At 22.7% G+C, this 17,637-nt stretch overlaps 6 protein-coding genes across 6 annotated transcripts; 1 reads left to right on the top strand and 5 right to left on the bottom strand. All coding sequences in view use genetic code 6, as the record gives it.

The window, feature by feature from the left end:
- Positions 1–595: 595 nt before the first annotated feature.
- Positions 596–3,037, bottom strand: TTHERM_00348220 (hypothetical protein; the record flags this gene model as incomplete). Its single annotated transcript, XM_001022977.2, has 1 exon — positions 596–3,037. The coding sequence occupies exon 1, from the start codon at positions 2,951–2,953 to the stop codon at positions 596–598; it is 2,358 nt and encodes a 785-aa protein (XP_001022977.1). The 5' UTR covers positions 2,954–3,037.
- A 429-nt stretch (positions 3,038–3,466) lies between these two features.
- Positions 3,467–5,898, bottom strand: TTHERM_00348230 (sterol desaturase). Its single transcript, XM_001022978.3, has 6 exons — positions 5,592–5,898; positions 5,426–5,527; positions 5,246–5,373; positions 4,211–4,629; positions 3,778–3,991; positions 3,467–3,716 (listed from the first exon to the last, which is right to left on the bottom strand). Exons 1-6 carry the CDS (start codon positions 5,854–5,856, stop codon positions 3,603–3,605), a joined length of 1,242 nt encoding a protein of 413 aa, XP_001022978.2. The 5' UTR covers positions 5,857–5,898; the 3' UTR covers positions 3,467–3,602.
- Positions 5,899–7,662: 1,764 nt separating this feature from the next.
- TTHERM_00348240 (protein phosphatase 2C containing protein) lies at positions 7,663–9,250 on the bottom strand (the record flags this gene model as incomplete). The annotated part of the gene is made up of 5 exons (XM_001022979.4): positions 7,663–7,878; positions 7,938–8,332; positions 8,415–8,583; positions 8,686–8,946; positions 9,206–9,250. 5 exons carry the CDS (start codon positions 9,248–9,250, stop codon positions 7,663–7,665), a joined length of 1,086 nt encoding a protein of 361 aa, XP_001022979.4.
- Positions 9,251–10,866: 1,616 nt separating this feature from the next.
- TTHERM_00348250 (hypothetical protein) lies at positions 10,867–13,653 on the top strand (the record flags this gene model as incomplete). The annotated part of the gene is made up of 4 exons (XM_001022980.2): positions 10,867–11,678; positions 11,734–13,271; positions 13,325–13,472; positions 13,599–13,653. The coding sequence occupies 4 exons, from the start codon at positions 10,867–10,869 to the stop codon at positions 13,651–13,653; spliced, it is 2,553 nt and encodes an 850-aa protein (XP_001022980.2).
- Positions 13,654–14,191: 538 nt separating this feature from the next.
- Positions 14,192–16,543, bottom strand: TTHERM_00348260 (hypothetical protein; the record flags this gene model as incomplete). Its single annotated transcript, XM_001022981.2, has 2 exons — positions 14,592–16,543; positions 14,192–14,531 (listed from the first exon to the last, which is right to left on the bottom strand). The coding sequence occupies exons 1-2, from the start codon at positions 16,349–16,351 to the stop codon at positions 14,192–14,194; spliced, it is 2,100 nt and encodes a 699-aa protein (XP_001022981.2). The 5' UTR covers positions 16,352–16,543.
- Positions 16,544–16,865: 322 nt separating this feature from the next.
- On the bottom strand, positions 16,866–17,015 carry TTHERM_00348270 (hypothetical protein; the record flags this gene model as incomplete). Its single annotated transcript, XM_001022982.1, has 1 exon — positions 16,866–17,015. One exon carries the CDS (start codon positions 17,013–17,015, stop codon positions 16,866–16,868), a length of 150 nt encoding a protein of 49 aa, XP_001022982.1.
- Positions 17,016–17,637: the final 622 nt, after the last annotated feature.

The raw sequence follows: 17,637 nt of genomic DNA, 5'->3' as shown, positions 1-17,637 counted from the left end.
TCAGCTCTAAGAATGTATAGGTAGATTAGATTAGGAAGATAGAGATAGAGGTTTTATTTGCCATCAAACACTTTAAATGAATAGAATGTTATGTCTTTTTGAGCTTTCATAATTTCAGCAAGTGATTCAATACTATATCAATAAGGAATTTATTTATTAGGAAAAGGCATTTTCCAATTCTTAAAAAAAGTTCGTGAGGAAGAGAATATGTTTAATGTAAATGATGTAAAACTTTTATCAAAAGAATATTCAAAATTATTTAAAATTTAAAACTTAATATTCTCATATAGATTTATATTTAGATTGACTCATGTAAAAATGTAATTTTATTTGTTAATTTATTTTTTTTATGCATTTATTTACCTACATACCTGCATTTATATTATCTAAAAAATTATATTTTATTAATTAAAAATAATATTTTTTTTCCTCAAAAATACTAAATCCTATTTGATTATACCATATAATAATATGATAGAGATACAGTATTTTAATTATACTTTAAATTTTTTATTTCATTTAAAACAAGATTTATGAGAAAAAAAATACAAAACTAATCTATGAAACATAAAAACGAAATTAAATAATAAGATTATCATTTAAACTACTCACAGACAAGAATTTGAGTATTTGAGGCAGAATCATCTTGCCCTATCTAGTCTGACTTTGATAATTAAAAGCCTGACTTGTTAAACTCAATAATATAATGAGAATTAGAATTAAAATTATTGTTTAGAGTGTTCAAAATGTTGAATTGCTAATTTGAGAGGAGCATTTCTTTAGAAAAAGAGGATTATTTACTATTTAAGCTATTTTTTGATTGAGAAGTACCATGTACTGTTCCTGTTGAATAATTTTTGTTTGAAGAACTTTTTAATGAATTTTATTCATGTTGACTCTTTAAAAAGTTATTTATTTAGGAAAAGGTACTTTCAATACCCCTGAAAGATTTAACTGATCCACAATTACTTATTTAAGTATGATAAAGGTTTAAAAGTTATTTTTCATTAATTGATGAAAGTTTTCCTAGATTAAGTTTTAAACTTACAAGTCCAAACTCATTAAAGTGAAAATCAATATCAAAATCATTGCAAGGGATGATTGCTTCTAATTTTTATTAAACTTGATAATTCATTGAAGCTCCATACATAGAAAAGGCAGAGAGAGCCTTTTATAAGTTGACATTTTTGTCATCATGGTAAATGTAAAAAGTGTAAATTTCATCTCTAAAGCAGGAGTTTACCACAAATCCATATCCCAATGCACTTGCCTAGTTTATTTTATACCATTCATAAATATTTTCGTATTCTGTGTGCTGCTTTGATAATGCATTAAGCTACTCTTCTTCAAATGGTCTCTGTACTTTAATTTCTATAGAAAACGATTCTCCAACTTTATATGTGGTGATATTACTTTTACTGTTATAAAAGCGACTCTATGATGATGACTAATTCAACACATTCTTTGTATTATAATTAAATACGAAATTAATTTGAGTTATAAGAGAAGCCAATTATTTGACATTATTGACGCATTTGGCAAAAAATCTTCTATCGTAAGAAATACAATTTTAATCAAGGTAACTCTCAATTAAATCAAACTACTCAAAATTTACAATTTCATTTTATATTTTTTAAATTAGACCAGTGCCCATTAACTTCGTCTAATTCTGAGTTTTTTAAGTTGATTAATAATTAGAAAGTGTGAACTAAGACGATGTATCAGTAATTATAAATACTTTGATTTCACCATTTTTTTGAGTTATTTTATCTATTAGAGTATTAAATTTATGATAAGCCTCATATTAGTGCACAGAGCATCTATTTTTGACAACTTCTTCTACCTCACTGTAAAGCTGACGACATTATTCTTATGTTTTACCAGTTCTGAAGTTAAGCAAGCTGTTACTTTAATTAAAGATGTAGCTACTATTTTAGCTTAGCTAATTATTATATCTCTATGTAATCTTTTGGTATGAAGTATTTTAAGAACTCTCATTAGAAGAGTATTTTCTCATAGTGAGCAAGTGTAGATTGTTTTAAAAATTGAGAACTCTTTACTGCTACTATTTTTGTTATTATTATTGCATGTCTTATTACTATTGACTTTAGATTATTCTCTCTTAATCAACTTTTGTAATATTTTAAGTTTCTGATATAAATTTTTTGGGTTTAGTAGGATTAATCTTTTAAATATGTCTTGGTTAGCAAATTTTTATTTCTTCTTATTATTCATTATTGCTTAAGTTAGAATTCTGTACTATATTTTGAACTACTGAAGATTTCTTTTTATGGGTATTTTTATTCTAATTTTATTTATGTTGTTAGTTTGCATATCCTCCATTATTAAACTACTTCAAATGGTCATTAATTTTATCTTGTATAGTATAAACACTTGGAGCTTTTAAGTGGCTATTTTTTATGTTTTTACAATTTTATTTTTCTTAATCATTTTTTAAAATTTGTTTTTATGGTATGTTAGGATTATGATTTTCTTAATTGTAATCATACTCTTCTTCGCTTGTGTCATCTTCAATATTTGGTTATGTTATCTATCTATTATATTCACTAAACTAAGTATCTTATCTCTCTGGATTATAGTTTCTTCTGGTAGTGAGAGCTTAGTTGCTTTGCATTTATTGAGAACATAATAAGTTCTCTTAGATAATCTTTTATGTTTTTTTGAGGATAGATTGCTTCCTCTAAAATTGATATTCACTATTATTTTTCTCTAAAGTTTGATTATTTTTATCAGGTTGTAATTTCGGAATCTGATCATTAACATTTTTCAAATTTATTTCAGAATTATTCCTACTTATTTATTCGTTATTCCATAATAATTTAATTTACTGTTAATATTCTTAATTTTAGATGTATTGCTATTGCTAATATTAATATTATTATTGTTAAAAATGTGAAGCTTATTGATTATCTTAACTTTAGTTGCAACCCATCTTTCTTTATATCTTTTTCTTCTACTTTATTATAAATTTCGTTTTTAATTAGTGATCAAAAAGTAAAAATTTTGCAAGGAGAAATTTAAAAATCTATGTTCAATATTATATTCGTTTAACACTCCAAAAATAATTAATTAATTAATCAATCATTGATTATATTTGAATGAACTTTGTAAAATTCAAACGAATACTCAAATTAATAATAATCCTACTTGAAATATTATTTATTTTGAATATATTTGAATTTATGAGACTATATTTAGATTGACCTTAAGACAATATTTTAAAAAATGATCAATAATTCAAATATAAATTATTTTCTTAAGGGATACAACATTAATCTAATTTTTTAAAAAAAGAAGCATCATTTTTACCCTTTTAATTACTGTAAATATGCAACTTTTTGTAATTTATTACCTTCCATAATAATTTACAATTTAAACATAAAATTTTAAAATCTCTAAAACACAGCATTTCTAAATGCTGGAAACACAATTTAAGAAAAAATAATTTATAGAAAGCAAGGGAATTAGTTTATTTTAATTAATAATTTAAGTAGTTATAAGAGAAATAAACAACATGAATAAGAATAAGATCACAATTTAAATAAAAAATAAATTTTATTAACATTATTAAACTTTTTCAATCATTAACTTTTTTATTCTTAGAGCTTACTTAAGCTGCTTAATTTCTCATTCAACTCATTAGGATCAATCTTAGCTTTAGAAAATTCTCTGCTTTCAATTTTAGCCTTTTCATTCTAATATTTTTAATAAAATTTTATTTAATTGATTATCTAGATATGTTAAAAAATAAATTACTCTTTCTTTACGAGCCTTATATGCAAAGTAGTCTTTGTTTGTTTTAAAAATGGTATCTAGATAAGTGAAGAATGATCCATATACACCAACATTATGTGAGTGATGATAATTGTGATACTCGCTAGATCCACTAAGAGGAAGTAATCTGTATGGACTCCAAGAGAATTCATATCCACAGTGACCATCAATAGTTTCGAAAACTCTAATACCCAACCTTTTATATTATAAATTGTATTGTTAATAAATAAATTATGCTTTAAGCTAATTTTTCATTATTAATTTAAATTAAAAAATATTTTAAAAATTTATATTTAAACTATGAGTTAATTTATGATTAATCATTTATTAATAAATTAGTATTTTATTTTTTCAAAAATATATTTTAAATTATTTAGGAATGGATTAAAAGTGTTTAAAATTTAATATTAATTACCATAAAATGAAGGTAGACATGTGAACGCTAGACCCAAGTATCAAATAACCAGCTGATGTAGTCAAAACATTGGCAACAGCGAATTCAATGGGATGAGCGTACTCAGCGCATATAGAAATAGCATTGTAATATTCGTGGTGAGTTTTATGAATTAACTAATAAAGATAAGGAGTATGTAAAGCTCTATGACCCCAATAGAAGAAAAAGTCTTCAACAATCATCATGAAGGTAATTTATTTAATGATAGTGATATGATCAGGGAAGGATTCTAAAGAATATTAGCATTTTGATCCTGTCACGAATAATTCAAAAGCGGCCATTGCAGGGGCTACAACAAATTAGTTAATAAAGATATTTTTGAGTGTTTATCTTAACTTTGCTCTCCATGCAACAGGGTCTTTTTACCAAGGCCATTATTTCTATAAACATAATAAAAATAAAAAAATTTAATATAAAAAATCTCTAATTTTAATCTTTAAAATGAAAATCATTTTATCAAGTTAAATTGAAAAAGATTTATAATCATTTTAATAATTACTTTACATTGAAAAAAAACTATTATTCATAATATTTTTGAGAAAATGGATTAAATTAAAAATGAAAGAAAAAAAGAAGAAAAAAGAGGTTTTGAGGTTTTGAAATAATAGATTATAATTGTCTATATTGTATATGGCAAAAAAAGTTGATTTAATTATTGATGGAAATTTACACTTTTTAATATCAGCTCTACCCAATTTATTATAAAATTGTATAATATTTGCTAGTTAAGTTTTAAAGTTTTTTAATTGAAATGGAAAATAGCTAGTTGATTTAAAAATAAGTAGAAAACTACTTTTTTTTTTAAATCGTGAAACAGAGTAAATTTTGCCAATATTTTTGCTTAAATTGCATATTAATATTGCTTTGTTTATTTATTTTTTGCTTGCTTGCTTTCTTTCTTGCTAAATTATTTAATCAATTTATATATCAAAATCATGCATACGCAGAGCTATTTTAATGGAAAAATCATTTTAAATTTAAAAGATGATTGATTACCTCAGGCCAGATACGGTAACGCTCAAAGAAGGGAATTTCAGAAACGTATATGGACCACATGATTAAGTTGGCTAAGGCGTACATGAAGGATGGGAATAAAAATTAAGCAAAGAAGATAATATATTTAGCTGTTTTTTATTATAGTTTTTAAAATTACTAGTTTAAACTTGAAATATTTACGTTCTCCTAATGAAAGATATAATGGCCAAACTGCTTTGAGTAAAATAGGACCAAAGTAAAAGAATGATAAGAAAATAACTATAGCAAAGAAGAGACCATAACCTTTTGTATTAAAAAAAAAAATAATTAACACATGTTTATAAGCTAAATTATAAGCTAGCTATACCTTTTCTTACATAACGAACAGTATCATTCTTAATAATTCTCTCAACTGTATCGTTTTCTGGAGTTGAACAAGTAGTATCCGATATGGAGCCAGGCATTTTTAAATTTTGCTTTTAATATTTCTTTTAATTATTAATATATTATTATTTATTTGTATTTCCTATCGTTGTTTCTATTTTTTAAAGTAGAGCTGTAGAAATTCTGGATTAGCAATTATATTAGTTAATAATTAATTAATCAATTTAGTACATAATACACTTCGTCATTAAATACCTAAACAAGTTTTAACTATATGTAGAATGTAAAGAAAATCAAAAATTTTATAAAAAATTAGAATATTTTTTGATACAAATGACGCAGGACTGTCCGTAATTTATATTTCATTTACATGATTAAATCTTAAAAAATTAAATGGAACTTCAGATTTTACGTCACAACAATTAAAACATTATAAAAAAAATTAGCTTAACTACATACAAATACAATTTTAAAATCTAAAATAAAGAACTCCGTCTTTTATTAAAAAAATGGTTATTATTTTTATCTATTACATTTTTTAAAATTCATAAAAAATAATCTCAATTTTTTGACTTTTAAGAAATATTTTACAAGAGATTTTAATCAATTTATTTTTTCAATGCAAAAATTTTTAAAATGTAAACTATTTGTATGAAAAATGAGCTAATATTCAATTATTAACTTAAGCCAAAATACAATAATAATCATATAAAATCATAAAATTAAGTAATTAAGAATAGTACTATTTACTATGGGTAATGAATGTCTTTAGTTGGCATATATTTTTAAATTCTCTCTATGGATAAATTAATTAATTAATTTTTTGTATGGATGTAATGGTCAAAAAATGATTTAAGATTAGCAATCCACTTAAATTAAAAAAAAATATTAACAAATAAGTTTGTAATTTTAAAAATTATTCCCCTAAAAAATAAAAAAAAAAAAGGTTTTCCTAACTTTCTCTTTACAGCTATTTTGTTTAATATTTAATTAATGTGATTTTAATTTAAATACTTGATGTAATTTTTAGTTATATAATATTTATTGTTAGTTTTAGAAGTATGAACTAAAAATTAGAAGAAAAAATTAGAATGCTCCTTAAGAATTTATTAAATTTATTATTATTCAAATTCTGATTCGTTTATTAAAGCAATTTAAATATTAGAAATAACTAAAATGTGTATTTATAATAAAAACATAATTTATAATTTCTATTTTATTATAAATCGATTTTTTATTGTTGTTTTTATCCTTAAAAGATAAAAAAAATAAACAATATATTTTTTTTAATTTTAGTTATTATTTTTAGTTTTGAAATAATAAATTTTAAGGAAAGGTAAAAAATAAATTATTATAAATAAATAATAAATAATTCTTTTTTATAAAAATATTCATATGTGAAATTTAATCTTGATGGATTTTTTAATTTCAATTAAAGAAATTTTAAAAGAATGATTAAATTCTAAAATAAAATCTAAAAATAATTTATTTAATGAATCAATAAAAATAAAACAAATAGTTTTTATGAATATCTAAAGTTACAGTTAGTAAATAATAAGAGACAAGATTAGAGTTTTATCTATAACATAATTTGTTTAATTTAATTTTAATTATAAAATTTAGGCATATAAATTATGGGAACTAATTTAAAGAATGGTATAACTCTTTTTATTAGTTTTTGCAGAGCACTAGATCGAAATAATAATTAGAATATAGATTTTTATTGATTAGATAATTAAAGAGAATAACATAATTTTTATAGGAAGTCATTCATTCATTCAGTTAGTCAGTCAGTCAGTAAAATTAGTGAATAAATTCAATCTTAAAATATTAATTGTTTAAGTGTTAAGCAAAAGTAAATAGAAAATTGCTTAATAAATAAACTATTATATTCCTGCTATGCAGTCTAATTATAAGTATATTATCATCCAAATTGAATATTTTTTCAAAATTTTTTACAATTTCTTTGAAAAAAAGAAATTGAAATTTATTTAATTATAATAATAATAAATTTTTATCTATTTTAAGAGAAAATAATTAAAATTAATTATTTTTCATTCCAGACTATATCTTGAAAGTAGTAAAGGTTAATCGGATTTCAAGTACTGCAAATCTACTACTAAAACAGTCATATTATCCTTCTTGAAATTCGTAATTTTTGTGCAGGCTTGATTAATCAAAAATGAAGATAGATTATCAATATTTTCTCTGTCTTGTTTTTCAACTTCCCACTGCTTAATAAAATAATTTGCTTCTTCTAAATTAATTACCTATTTAATTAAAAGATAAGGATTAATTATTTTGATTATTAAATATTGATTCAAATTACATCCCAAAATCCATCAGTAGCAAGAAGTAAATATTAGTCATTGCTTTGAATATCAAAGCTGTATACATCAGGCATTGAAGTGATGAATTCTTTGAATTCATTATCACCGAATGATCTAGAAATTGCTAGTTCGCCATTAATTCTTGATACTCCACTTCTCTCTAAAAGCACAGCTCCCTTTTGAATTAAAATTTCTTATTCTTTAGGGTTGCTAGGACGATGTTATTCATTTATTTATCTGATTCCATCATAAGAAACAATAGCAGCAATAGAATCGCCCACATTTAATAAATTTATTGTTTTATTTCTTATTAGAGCACATAATGCTGTTGATCCTCCTTTTAAATTTCTAACTTTAATCATCTCTTATATTTCTTTGTCCAGCATTAAAGAGGCTGTAATTATTATATATAAATTAATTAATATGACTCATTTATTAGTGTAATTAAATAATTCAAAGTAGACAAACATCTTTACCTTATATAATACTCTCTTTTATATTTTATTCATAACTATTTTAAGTTTGTATCGATTAATATAGATTATTCTTCAAAAAGTTTGATATTTCGTAATTTTTATGTCCATCAAAGACACCAAAGAAGCTCTCCTTGAACTGGTTTTATTTTTACTACAGCAAAGCACAATACTTTAATAAAAAAAATGATTTTAAAACTTTTTCAAATCTTGGAAAATCATTATAAAAAATATTTTCAAATTTTATTTATTTGAAAAATAAAAATTGTATTACACGGTCTTCCATTTAAGGTCTATTGCATCTTCTCATTGATGTATCATAGAAAGTCTTAAAGAAATGGTAGTTATCGTAGATATTTTTAAGAGTTTCTGCAGATTAGATCTCTTTGAAGCTGAAGGTATCAATACTCTATATTTTATGTGCTGACTTAGAAATCACTTATTCTTAATCCTCCTTATCAACCACCTTCTAAATATTTAAAAAATTCACCTACAATGAAAGCTAAGGTCTCTTTTTACAGCTTGGCCTAGGTGACTATTTTTAAAATTAGTAAAGCAATTATTACAAATTCTCAAATTGATGACTAGCTTATAAAAGATAAGCTTAATCCTCATATAAATTAGCACTATGCTTTTATTTAGCAAGCTGTTATTTTCCATGAGAACAAAGGTTGAAATAGTTGATGAATTTTGAGGTTTTAATTGAAATAAAAATATGTATCTTTGATAATCGATTTCATAAAAATTGGTGATTTGTTGTGCGAAATGAAAGGTTTATAAAGCTGATATATTACTTATTAGGTTATATCTGTGGAAGATAAAGTCATAGTTGAAGTCATCAAGAAGAAATAAATTTATTAATAGTGTTAAGAGTGTATAAAATGGTATTTGGTATTTATAATTTTTGCCCTAAAATTAGTATGCCTATTTATTTGGTTTTCAAGCAAATTATTTTTGATAATATAATCACATATAAATTGATTGATTTGATTAAATAATAACAATAATACTAATGAGTCTTAACGCAAATCTATAATCTGTAAATTTTTTATAATCATTCATTTTTAATGTACTCATAATTAATTAAAGGATTGTTATTAATAATAAATCTAACGCAATTTTATAGAAATATATTCTATCTATATAGATCAATAAGTACAATAATAAGAACCTCAGACAAATATTGATAACTGAACAGTAGTATGTAAGGAAATAAAAAACTCTATATACTGTTGTATGCTTTAACAGTAATAATTAAAAATACCTTATTTTTATTAACTATTATCTCTATTCATACTCTTAAATTAAATAAAAAAATTTTAATAAATTTTAGCAACAACTAAATGACATCTAGCAAAAGTAATAATGATCAGTAAATTTTTTTCAATTTTTAGAGGACATTTGGAAAATTTAAATTAAGGACAGCTTTTAAATAAATTACATATATTTTTTTAATAATGGGAAGATTCCAAGAAACTTTTTATAGGCTGATGGCTATAATAATTAATGGCTATTTTAGTATGAATAAATAAAAAATACATCAATGAAATAAATATTTTTTTTTAGTGAATAAATTTGTAAGATTCAAAATCACATTTTATAAATTTAAAGTAAGTTCTAATCTTAACTGATACCATCAAAGCTAAATATGTATCAGAAATTTTAAATTGAAGTATTAATAGAAAACTTAGCTGATTTAAAATCTAGCCTTAACTATTTTAATCTATCTTTGAATGTTTACAAACAAATTATTCTCCAGAAAATTTATATTAAAAATTAAATTTACTCATAAAATATTTTAACAATAAAAAGAAGAAAACTAATTTTAAAATGATATTTTCTCTCCATAATCTCCTTGCTAATAAATTAAAAAAATTTAAGAATTTATTTTTTTATTTTTGACTTCTAATTGAAAAGAAAATTTTATCATAGTAAACAATAAGCTTACAACTTTTTTAATCTTTATTTTAAAAAAAATTAATTTGATTAGTAAAAATGACAGAATTTGTGATATCAAATTTTAAATCAAAATAATAAACAATGTTAATATTTGTATTAATTATTTTTTTCAATCCCCTAAAAATATAACATTAATGCATGTAAATGCCTGTAATATTGATAATAATCATTCAAGCTTAATATTTAAATTATATTTGATTTATATTTTCAAAGTCGAGTAATAATTAATTAGCTAATTAATTCAATTTTCACTAAAAAAAAAATATTTTTTTGCTTTCAAATCAAATATTTTTTGCTTAATTTTTTTAATAATGAATTAGTTCAAAAAGTATTTTTAAAAAATAAAATTTTTGAAAATTTATACATTTATTTATTTATTAATTTCTTTATTTGTAATATTGATTGTTTGTAGCCAATTGAATCTTATAGTAAATTTTAAATTTAATACAAAAGATATCATTGGATAATAAGTAATTAATCCTAATTAACTTGATAAATGAATGTTTAAAACTCTATGGATTAATTTTCAGAAAATTAAAGTTCTATTTCTGATATTTCTGCTAAGTAGCAATATAACTTTTAAAAATTGAAGTAGCATTCAGATTTTTTAGCTAATTTTGTTAGGGATAATAATATTTCATTAAATGATAATCCTTCAGTAGAATCAAAAATTATGGAAACACCTTAGCGATCAGATATTGTTGGAATCAAATAAGGATAGATTAAATCCTATATTACATCACCTCCTTCTTAAAGAACTTACTAAGAAGGAAATAGAAATATATAAAATTTAATCAAGGAAGAAACAGATTAACGTTATCATGATATCATTAATTAAAAGAGTTCAAATAAGATAAAAAAATATGAGCAATAAGATGATAGTAGTAGAAATTCTTATTAATTTTAGAAATAAAGGGAATAGAATGATTTATAAAACTCAAGTGATACCAAACTCAAAGAGAATATTCAACAGAAAGACTATCAAGAGGATAATTACGAAAATGAAGATGATTATCATTCGAAGGGTCATAGAGTGATTAATACAATAGACAATATCTTTAACAAAATGAAAACAAAATATAAAATGGATTTTTCTTTGAAGGAAATCCAAAAACATTTAAATATTCCTGACTCAACTGCAGGTAACTCTGCTAATTCAAGCAGATAAAATTTTGAATCAAATTCTTAAGGTGATATTACACTAAGCTAACTAAACTAAAACCAGAGATTACTACAAATATAAGATTTTTCTGGCTTTGACTATGAAACTAATCCAGATTCAATAGTTCAAAAAATAAAAAACAAAGTGTAAATATTTTTTTTTTTAAATAAAAAGTAATATTTTATAAAACATTTTTATTAGGCTAAGCAGATAAGGAAATTAATTTGATATATAGTAAGAATAGGTAAAATATAATAGTAATCAGGCATAGACAACTCAAGAATTTAAAGAAAAGCTAATTGAGAATAAAAAAAATGAAATAAAAAAACGTCTTTCACCTTCAAGAGTTTAAAACAAAAATTCTATAAATTAAATAGATGAGCATGATGCTGATATGGAAATAGAAAGAATAAAAACTAGAATTTTTAACAGAAATTCAGAAACTAAAAAGACAGAAGAATCACCTTAAAAAATTGAATAAGTTCCAAATAAAATAGATAACCAAAAAATTTAAGAAATTGATTCTAAAGCAACCAAAAAAATTAATAAGAAACATCCAATTTACAATTCAAGTGATAGCAGTGAAGAAGATGCGAAGAATCCTAAAAATTCAATAAATTCATAATAAAAAACCAGCAAGAAAATAAATAATTAAGATTATTTTAAAAATAAAAATGACAAACTCATCTATGATGAAGAGGTAGAAAATAAAAAAAACTAAAAAAATGTTATCCCAACAAAAGAAAATAATATGAAAAATGAATAAGTTAAAAATAAAAAAATGGAAAAACATGAAGACGAAAGCTTAAAGGCATTAGAATAAATTTCATAAAATAAAATTAATTTTAAAGAAAACATAAAAAAACTAAAACAAATATTTAAAAATAACTTTGATCTATAAAAGTGCAAGGATGATGATGAAGAAGAAGCTTAACATTAAATTGATAAATAAAATTAGAATTTTAAAAATTATAACTAAATTCAATAGTACTAATAGGGAAGAGATAGTGAATTAGAGTACTCACAAGATCATTAAAATTTCTTTTATGATGAAGATACAGTGACTACCAAAGAACATATTGTGATAAATGATTAATCTGAGAATTTTATTGGCAAAAGAAAACCATAAAGTTATAACCAATAATTTGGAGTTGATAATGATGAAATTGCTGATATGGATAGCGAAGTATTTAATATATCTCCAGATCACCATCCGCAAAATGACCATCATTTAAATAGTATTCCAGATGAAAATCATACTATCAGTATATTTAATGAAAACTAGTCTCTTTAAGCTAGTTTTCTTGAACAAAGCATATTTTAGAAGAGCCCCAGATAATCACAAGCGGCACATTATAATAATAATAACACATTTTCACAACAAATAAATAAAAGAGCCAATTAAGGTAGTTCCCCTTCACCTATACTAAATACTTAGATTTAAGGCCAGATTTTATAAGACAGTTTTCAGAAAAATCCACAAAACTATCGCTAAAATAATTAAAAAACTATAAATTAACCACATACCTAAAATATTTAAAGCTAATCTGAAACATCTTTATCATAAAATAAAATAAACTAAGGATAAATAAATAATTCAGTAATTAACAAAACTTAGAATTATGTACAATCAGATTTATAATCTAGCTATCAACATAATAATGCTTCAAATCTCAGTTATAGTCAATCCATGCATGAACAGTCTTAAATATATTAGAACGAGCAAAAAAAATATCAAAGTAAGTTAAATAATTAAATTTATTTAAAATAAACTATTTTGAATATAAATTAGACGATTAGTAATACTAGAATTATACTTTAGGTGAGAGAATATTACCATTAATAGAAGAGGAGGATGAAAGACTATAAAAAATATATGAAACTGATCCAATCTTGCAAAAACTGCACCAAGAAAAAAGTGGTCTAGAATTTGAATTAAGGTAATTAAAGATTATAATTTTATTATTTAATTTTGATTCATACATAAAATATTATATACAAAAAATGCATATATTCCTACATACAAACAAACAATCAACAATATTATTTTAATAATTTTATAAAAGCAAATGGGAAAATATATTGCAAGAACTTAATAGATAATCTAACCATCTTTAATGAGTATACAAATTTAATTATTCTATGCTTACTTTGAAAGCTAGTAATCAGGCTGTGCTTTTTAAGATATTAAAAGAGCTGAGAGAGATATATGTTTCAACAACTTTATCAATCCAAAATTACTTGTAAGTGGATTAAAATTATTTTTAGGAGTGTTATATTGTAGATAGATAGATAGTTAGTTAGTTAAAAAAAAATTAATCAATCAAGCAAGCGAGCAAGTAAGAAAGAAGAAAGACTTATTATAATTAATTATAGTGTTTATTATCATTTAATATAATTTAAAAATCAATATTTATTATGATTCCATTTATTTATATCCTTAATTTATCATTCTTATATTTATAATTTCAATTCATGTATTTTTTTATTTATTATTTAAGTTGTTTTTATTTGTTTATTTATTTATTTATTAATTAGTTAGTTAATTAAATACTTTAAGGCTTTTTTCATTTTATTTGATAATTTTATAAATTAAAATTTTTTTATTAAGAAATTTTCAAGGTGTTATTTTATGACATTTATTTCAATTTAAATTATTTCATTATTAGAGAACTGGAAGTTTTTATTTCTTAAAAGAGATATTATTTTAATTAAACATTTACTATTATTATGAGGAGAACACATTTGAATTTATTAAGTTATTTTATTATGGTACCTAGCTTACTTTGAATTTCTTGTATAATTCTTATTTATTGTAAATATTATTTTTATTTTAAGGCTCAGATCCTTCTGTTTGTACTCTCATAGCAGAATAGTTATCTTATGAGAGATTATTTTACTGATATTCGTTTCTTTTAATATTAGATTTATATATTTTTTAAAGTTAATCGTTTTTCATTTAGAAAATCCTCATATTATTTTATGTATTCCTGGCACCACTATTAATTTTATTTTTTAAAAAATGACTTTAATTTGATTTATGTTAAATATATAATTACTTTTTCGACAGTGACACTTAGTTCTTGTTAAATACAACTTGTGCATTGTTAATTTTATTTCCACTTTAGCTTTTACTATGTTACCTGTTGTAAGAATCATAGTTTATGCTAGATTGATTATTTTATATTGATACATTATTTAGAAAATCAGATATGTTTGATTTCTTTTCAGGAGAAAATTCTGTTGCATACCTTGGATTTGTTATGCTCTCTTAGTAATCTTTGGTGTTATCAAATCCCTAGGACTACTAAGGTCTACGAGAATTACTGCTCTTGGATTAAATTGTTGTGAATGTTGTAGAAGCATTTTAAATTTTATGATCATATGATTTATTAGCACTTTTTGCAATTTCTCCTCTCTTCATAGGTTTTGTATTTGAATTGGATAAAAATCCATTCGTCTAAGAAAATGGTTGCTGAACAGATGAATCATTTTTTTACAATTATTAACCCACTAACACACTTCCAAGTAATTTTTAGTTAAGAGAAGAAAATTATTAATTTTCTCTGTTTAATATTGCTTGTTATTAATGCTATTAGGTAATCATAGAAACTGGCTTAGAAATAGATGAGTGAGTCCTAGCATAGTTATTACTTTAAGATTACTGCTATTCATCACCTTCTGTTTTCACTTGTTGAGATGAGCTGCTTATTGTCTGTTGCTGCTTATAACTATTTTTATTAAACTAACTAATTGATTGGTTATTGATATTGTTTTAGTTTTAAGTATTTTTAATTTCAGGACTGTCTGAAACTAAAGGCCTTGTACCTCCTAGAGAATGATCTGTAGTGCTACGTTAAACTCTTCTTAAACTATTAATTTTATTATTTTACGACCTTAGATCATATACAGTAACGTCTTTTATGCTATCTAAAGAAGAATCACTAGAACTATTATTACTTTCAACAGGTTCTCCACCAGATATGGTATTTAAATTCCCATTTCTTTTTTTTCGAGGAAAAATAAATGTTTTATTGACATTTGATCTTTAAAATCTTCTTTCAATCTCTTTCCTAAAATCTTACTTTGGAGGTGGCTGCTATTATTGTTAGAGTTGTTGTTGCTAATGCTAAATAATCTGTTAAATATGTTGATGAGAATTTCTCTGTTATTACTGCTAAGATTGTTAAATAGTCTACTTATTACCGCTTGTATTTTGCTACATTTATTATCCTACAACGATACTTCCAGCTAGCTTTTCTTGTTGCATTTTTTTAATTCTTTCTTTACGCTGCAAATCTTCTTTGAGCTTTTTCATCTGTTCAGATAGTAAACTTTGTTGCTATTGCTACAGTTAAGGTTATCCATTTAAAAAAGAGATACCTCCTGTGCTATTTATCAAGTGTATAGGATTAGTGTTTTGACTGCCTTAGTTGTTATTAGCAGTCTCCTTCAAGACTCTAGTATTCTTATTGCTAAAAGGAGACAAAGAAGTTTAAGTCTTGTTTGGGTTATCAGCTGCGGCAGAGAATCCATTAGTATAGTTTAGCTAATTTTATTATGAATGAGGGGCAGCATTGCTTTTATTGACAGAACTAGAGTTATTTGGTCTTGTATTTATGGATGTTGAAGCATCACCACTAGTATGAGCAAAGCTACTATTATTTTGCTAACTAGTATTAATGTTGTTACTAACTATATTCATGCTGTTATTATTTTAATTTGGATGATTAGTCAATGATTGCCTATTAAGATCCTAATTTCCAGATGTTTAAGACAACACTCTAATGTTTCGAACTGCTTCGCGATTGGGCTTCATAAATAATAAAGTTTCTATTAAGAATGTAATTTAGTAAATATATTTGCAATTGTTTGGTATGCCTTTTTTTAAAAAAATAAAGGGTAGGTAAGTTAGTAAGAATCTATCTATCTGTCCTATATTTTATTGTTGTTATATCCTAACTTTATGAGTATAATATACCCTTAATGTATATTTATATGATTACCAAAAATATAATTAATTTTAAGTTAATTATAATATTTATTGATTGATTGATTCATAAGTTAGTAAATCAATTTCTTCAAAATAAAGATTAAGAAAAATATATAAATTAGTTTAAGCAGATAACTAATATGCAAGCGATTTATTTGTTTATTGATTAATTGCTTGATTGCTTGCTTGATTCATATATATTAAATTCAATCGCATCCAAGCAAAGTCTCCTCTTACATATTTCATTAATTTTGTTTTTTTCATTTCTTCTGAAATGTATACGCAGATTAAAGCAAATATCAAATTGTATTTATCTTTATCTATCTCCTAATCTATGTATTCAGTTTTTGTTTTACTCTTTCATTCTTTAAAAATAGTTAAGAAGTATTTTTTAGAATAATTTATCTTTCAATTTTACACCATTCCCGCTATCTGCCCCAAAGTAATCATCAAATTTCTTTTAATAAATTTCCAAAATTTATTTTCTCATTTTTGTAAAAATAAATCATTCAAATTCTTAGAATCTGAATTATTGGCTATTAATAATGCTTAATTAATAAATTAAAACCCTGATATTAAATTATTCATATTAGAATCTTATTTCTATTGATTTGAATACCTCACGATTACATTTCTTTAAGTTACAATTAAATTAAATAGAAATTGTAAATATATAAATAGAATTGATAAAACATCCATTTTATCCAATAAATATGTTTTCTCCTACAATGATATTTAAAGATTTTCATTTAAATTTAAATATTAAAATTTCTAGAAAGTATGATAGTTTTAACTAAATAATTAACTTTTAAAAATTTATTTCTTGTTTTGTTTACAAAAATAAAATATAAAGTAAAGTAATTTTTATTCTTCAATATTACTAAAATATATTTTATTTCTAGAAGGTTACTTAAAATTCCTTTTATATATTCTCAGAAAATTTATTGATTTTAAAAAGAAAATAATTTCTAAAAGATATTTGAATTAAATTTTATTTAAGTAATAAAAAATTATAAAATTAATATTTTCTTAAAAAGATTTTCACTATTTTTCATAAGTGATTAAAAAAAAATATTTTAAATTTATCATATAATAAAATTATTACTTATAAT

Source organism: Tetrahymena thermophila (genome assembly GCF_000189635.1).
Source record: "Tetrahymena thermophila SB210 genomic scaffold scf_8254460, whole genome shotgun sequence".
Lineage (NCBI taxonomy): Eukaryota > Ciliophora > Oligohymenophorea > Hymenostomatida > Tetrahymenidae > Tetrahymena > Tetrahymena thermophila.
This window is presented reverse-complemented; position numbering and strand designations above follow the sequence as displayed.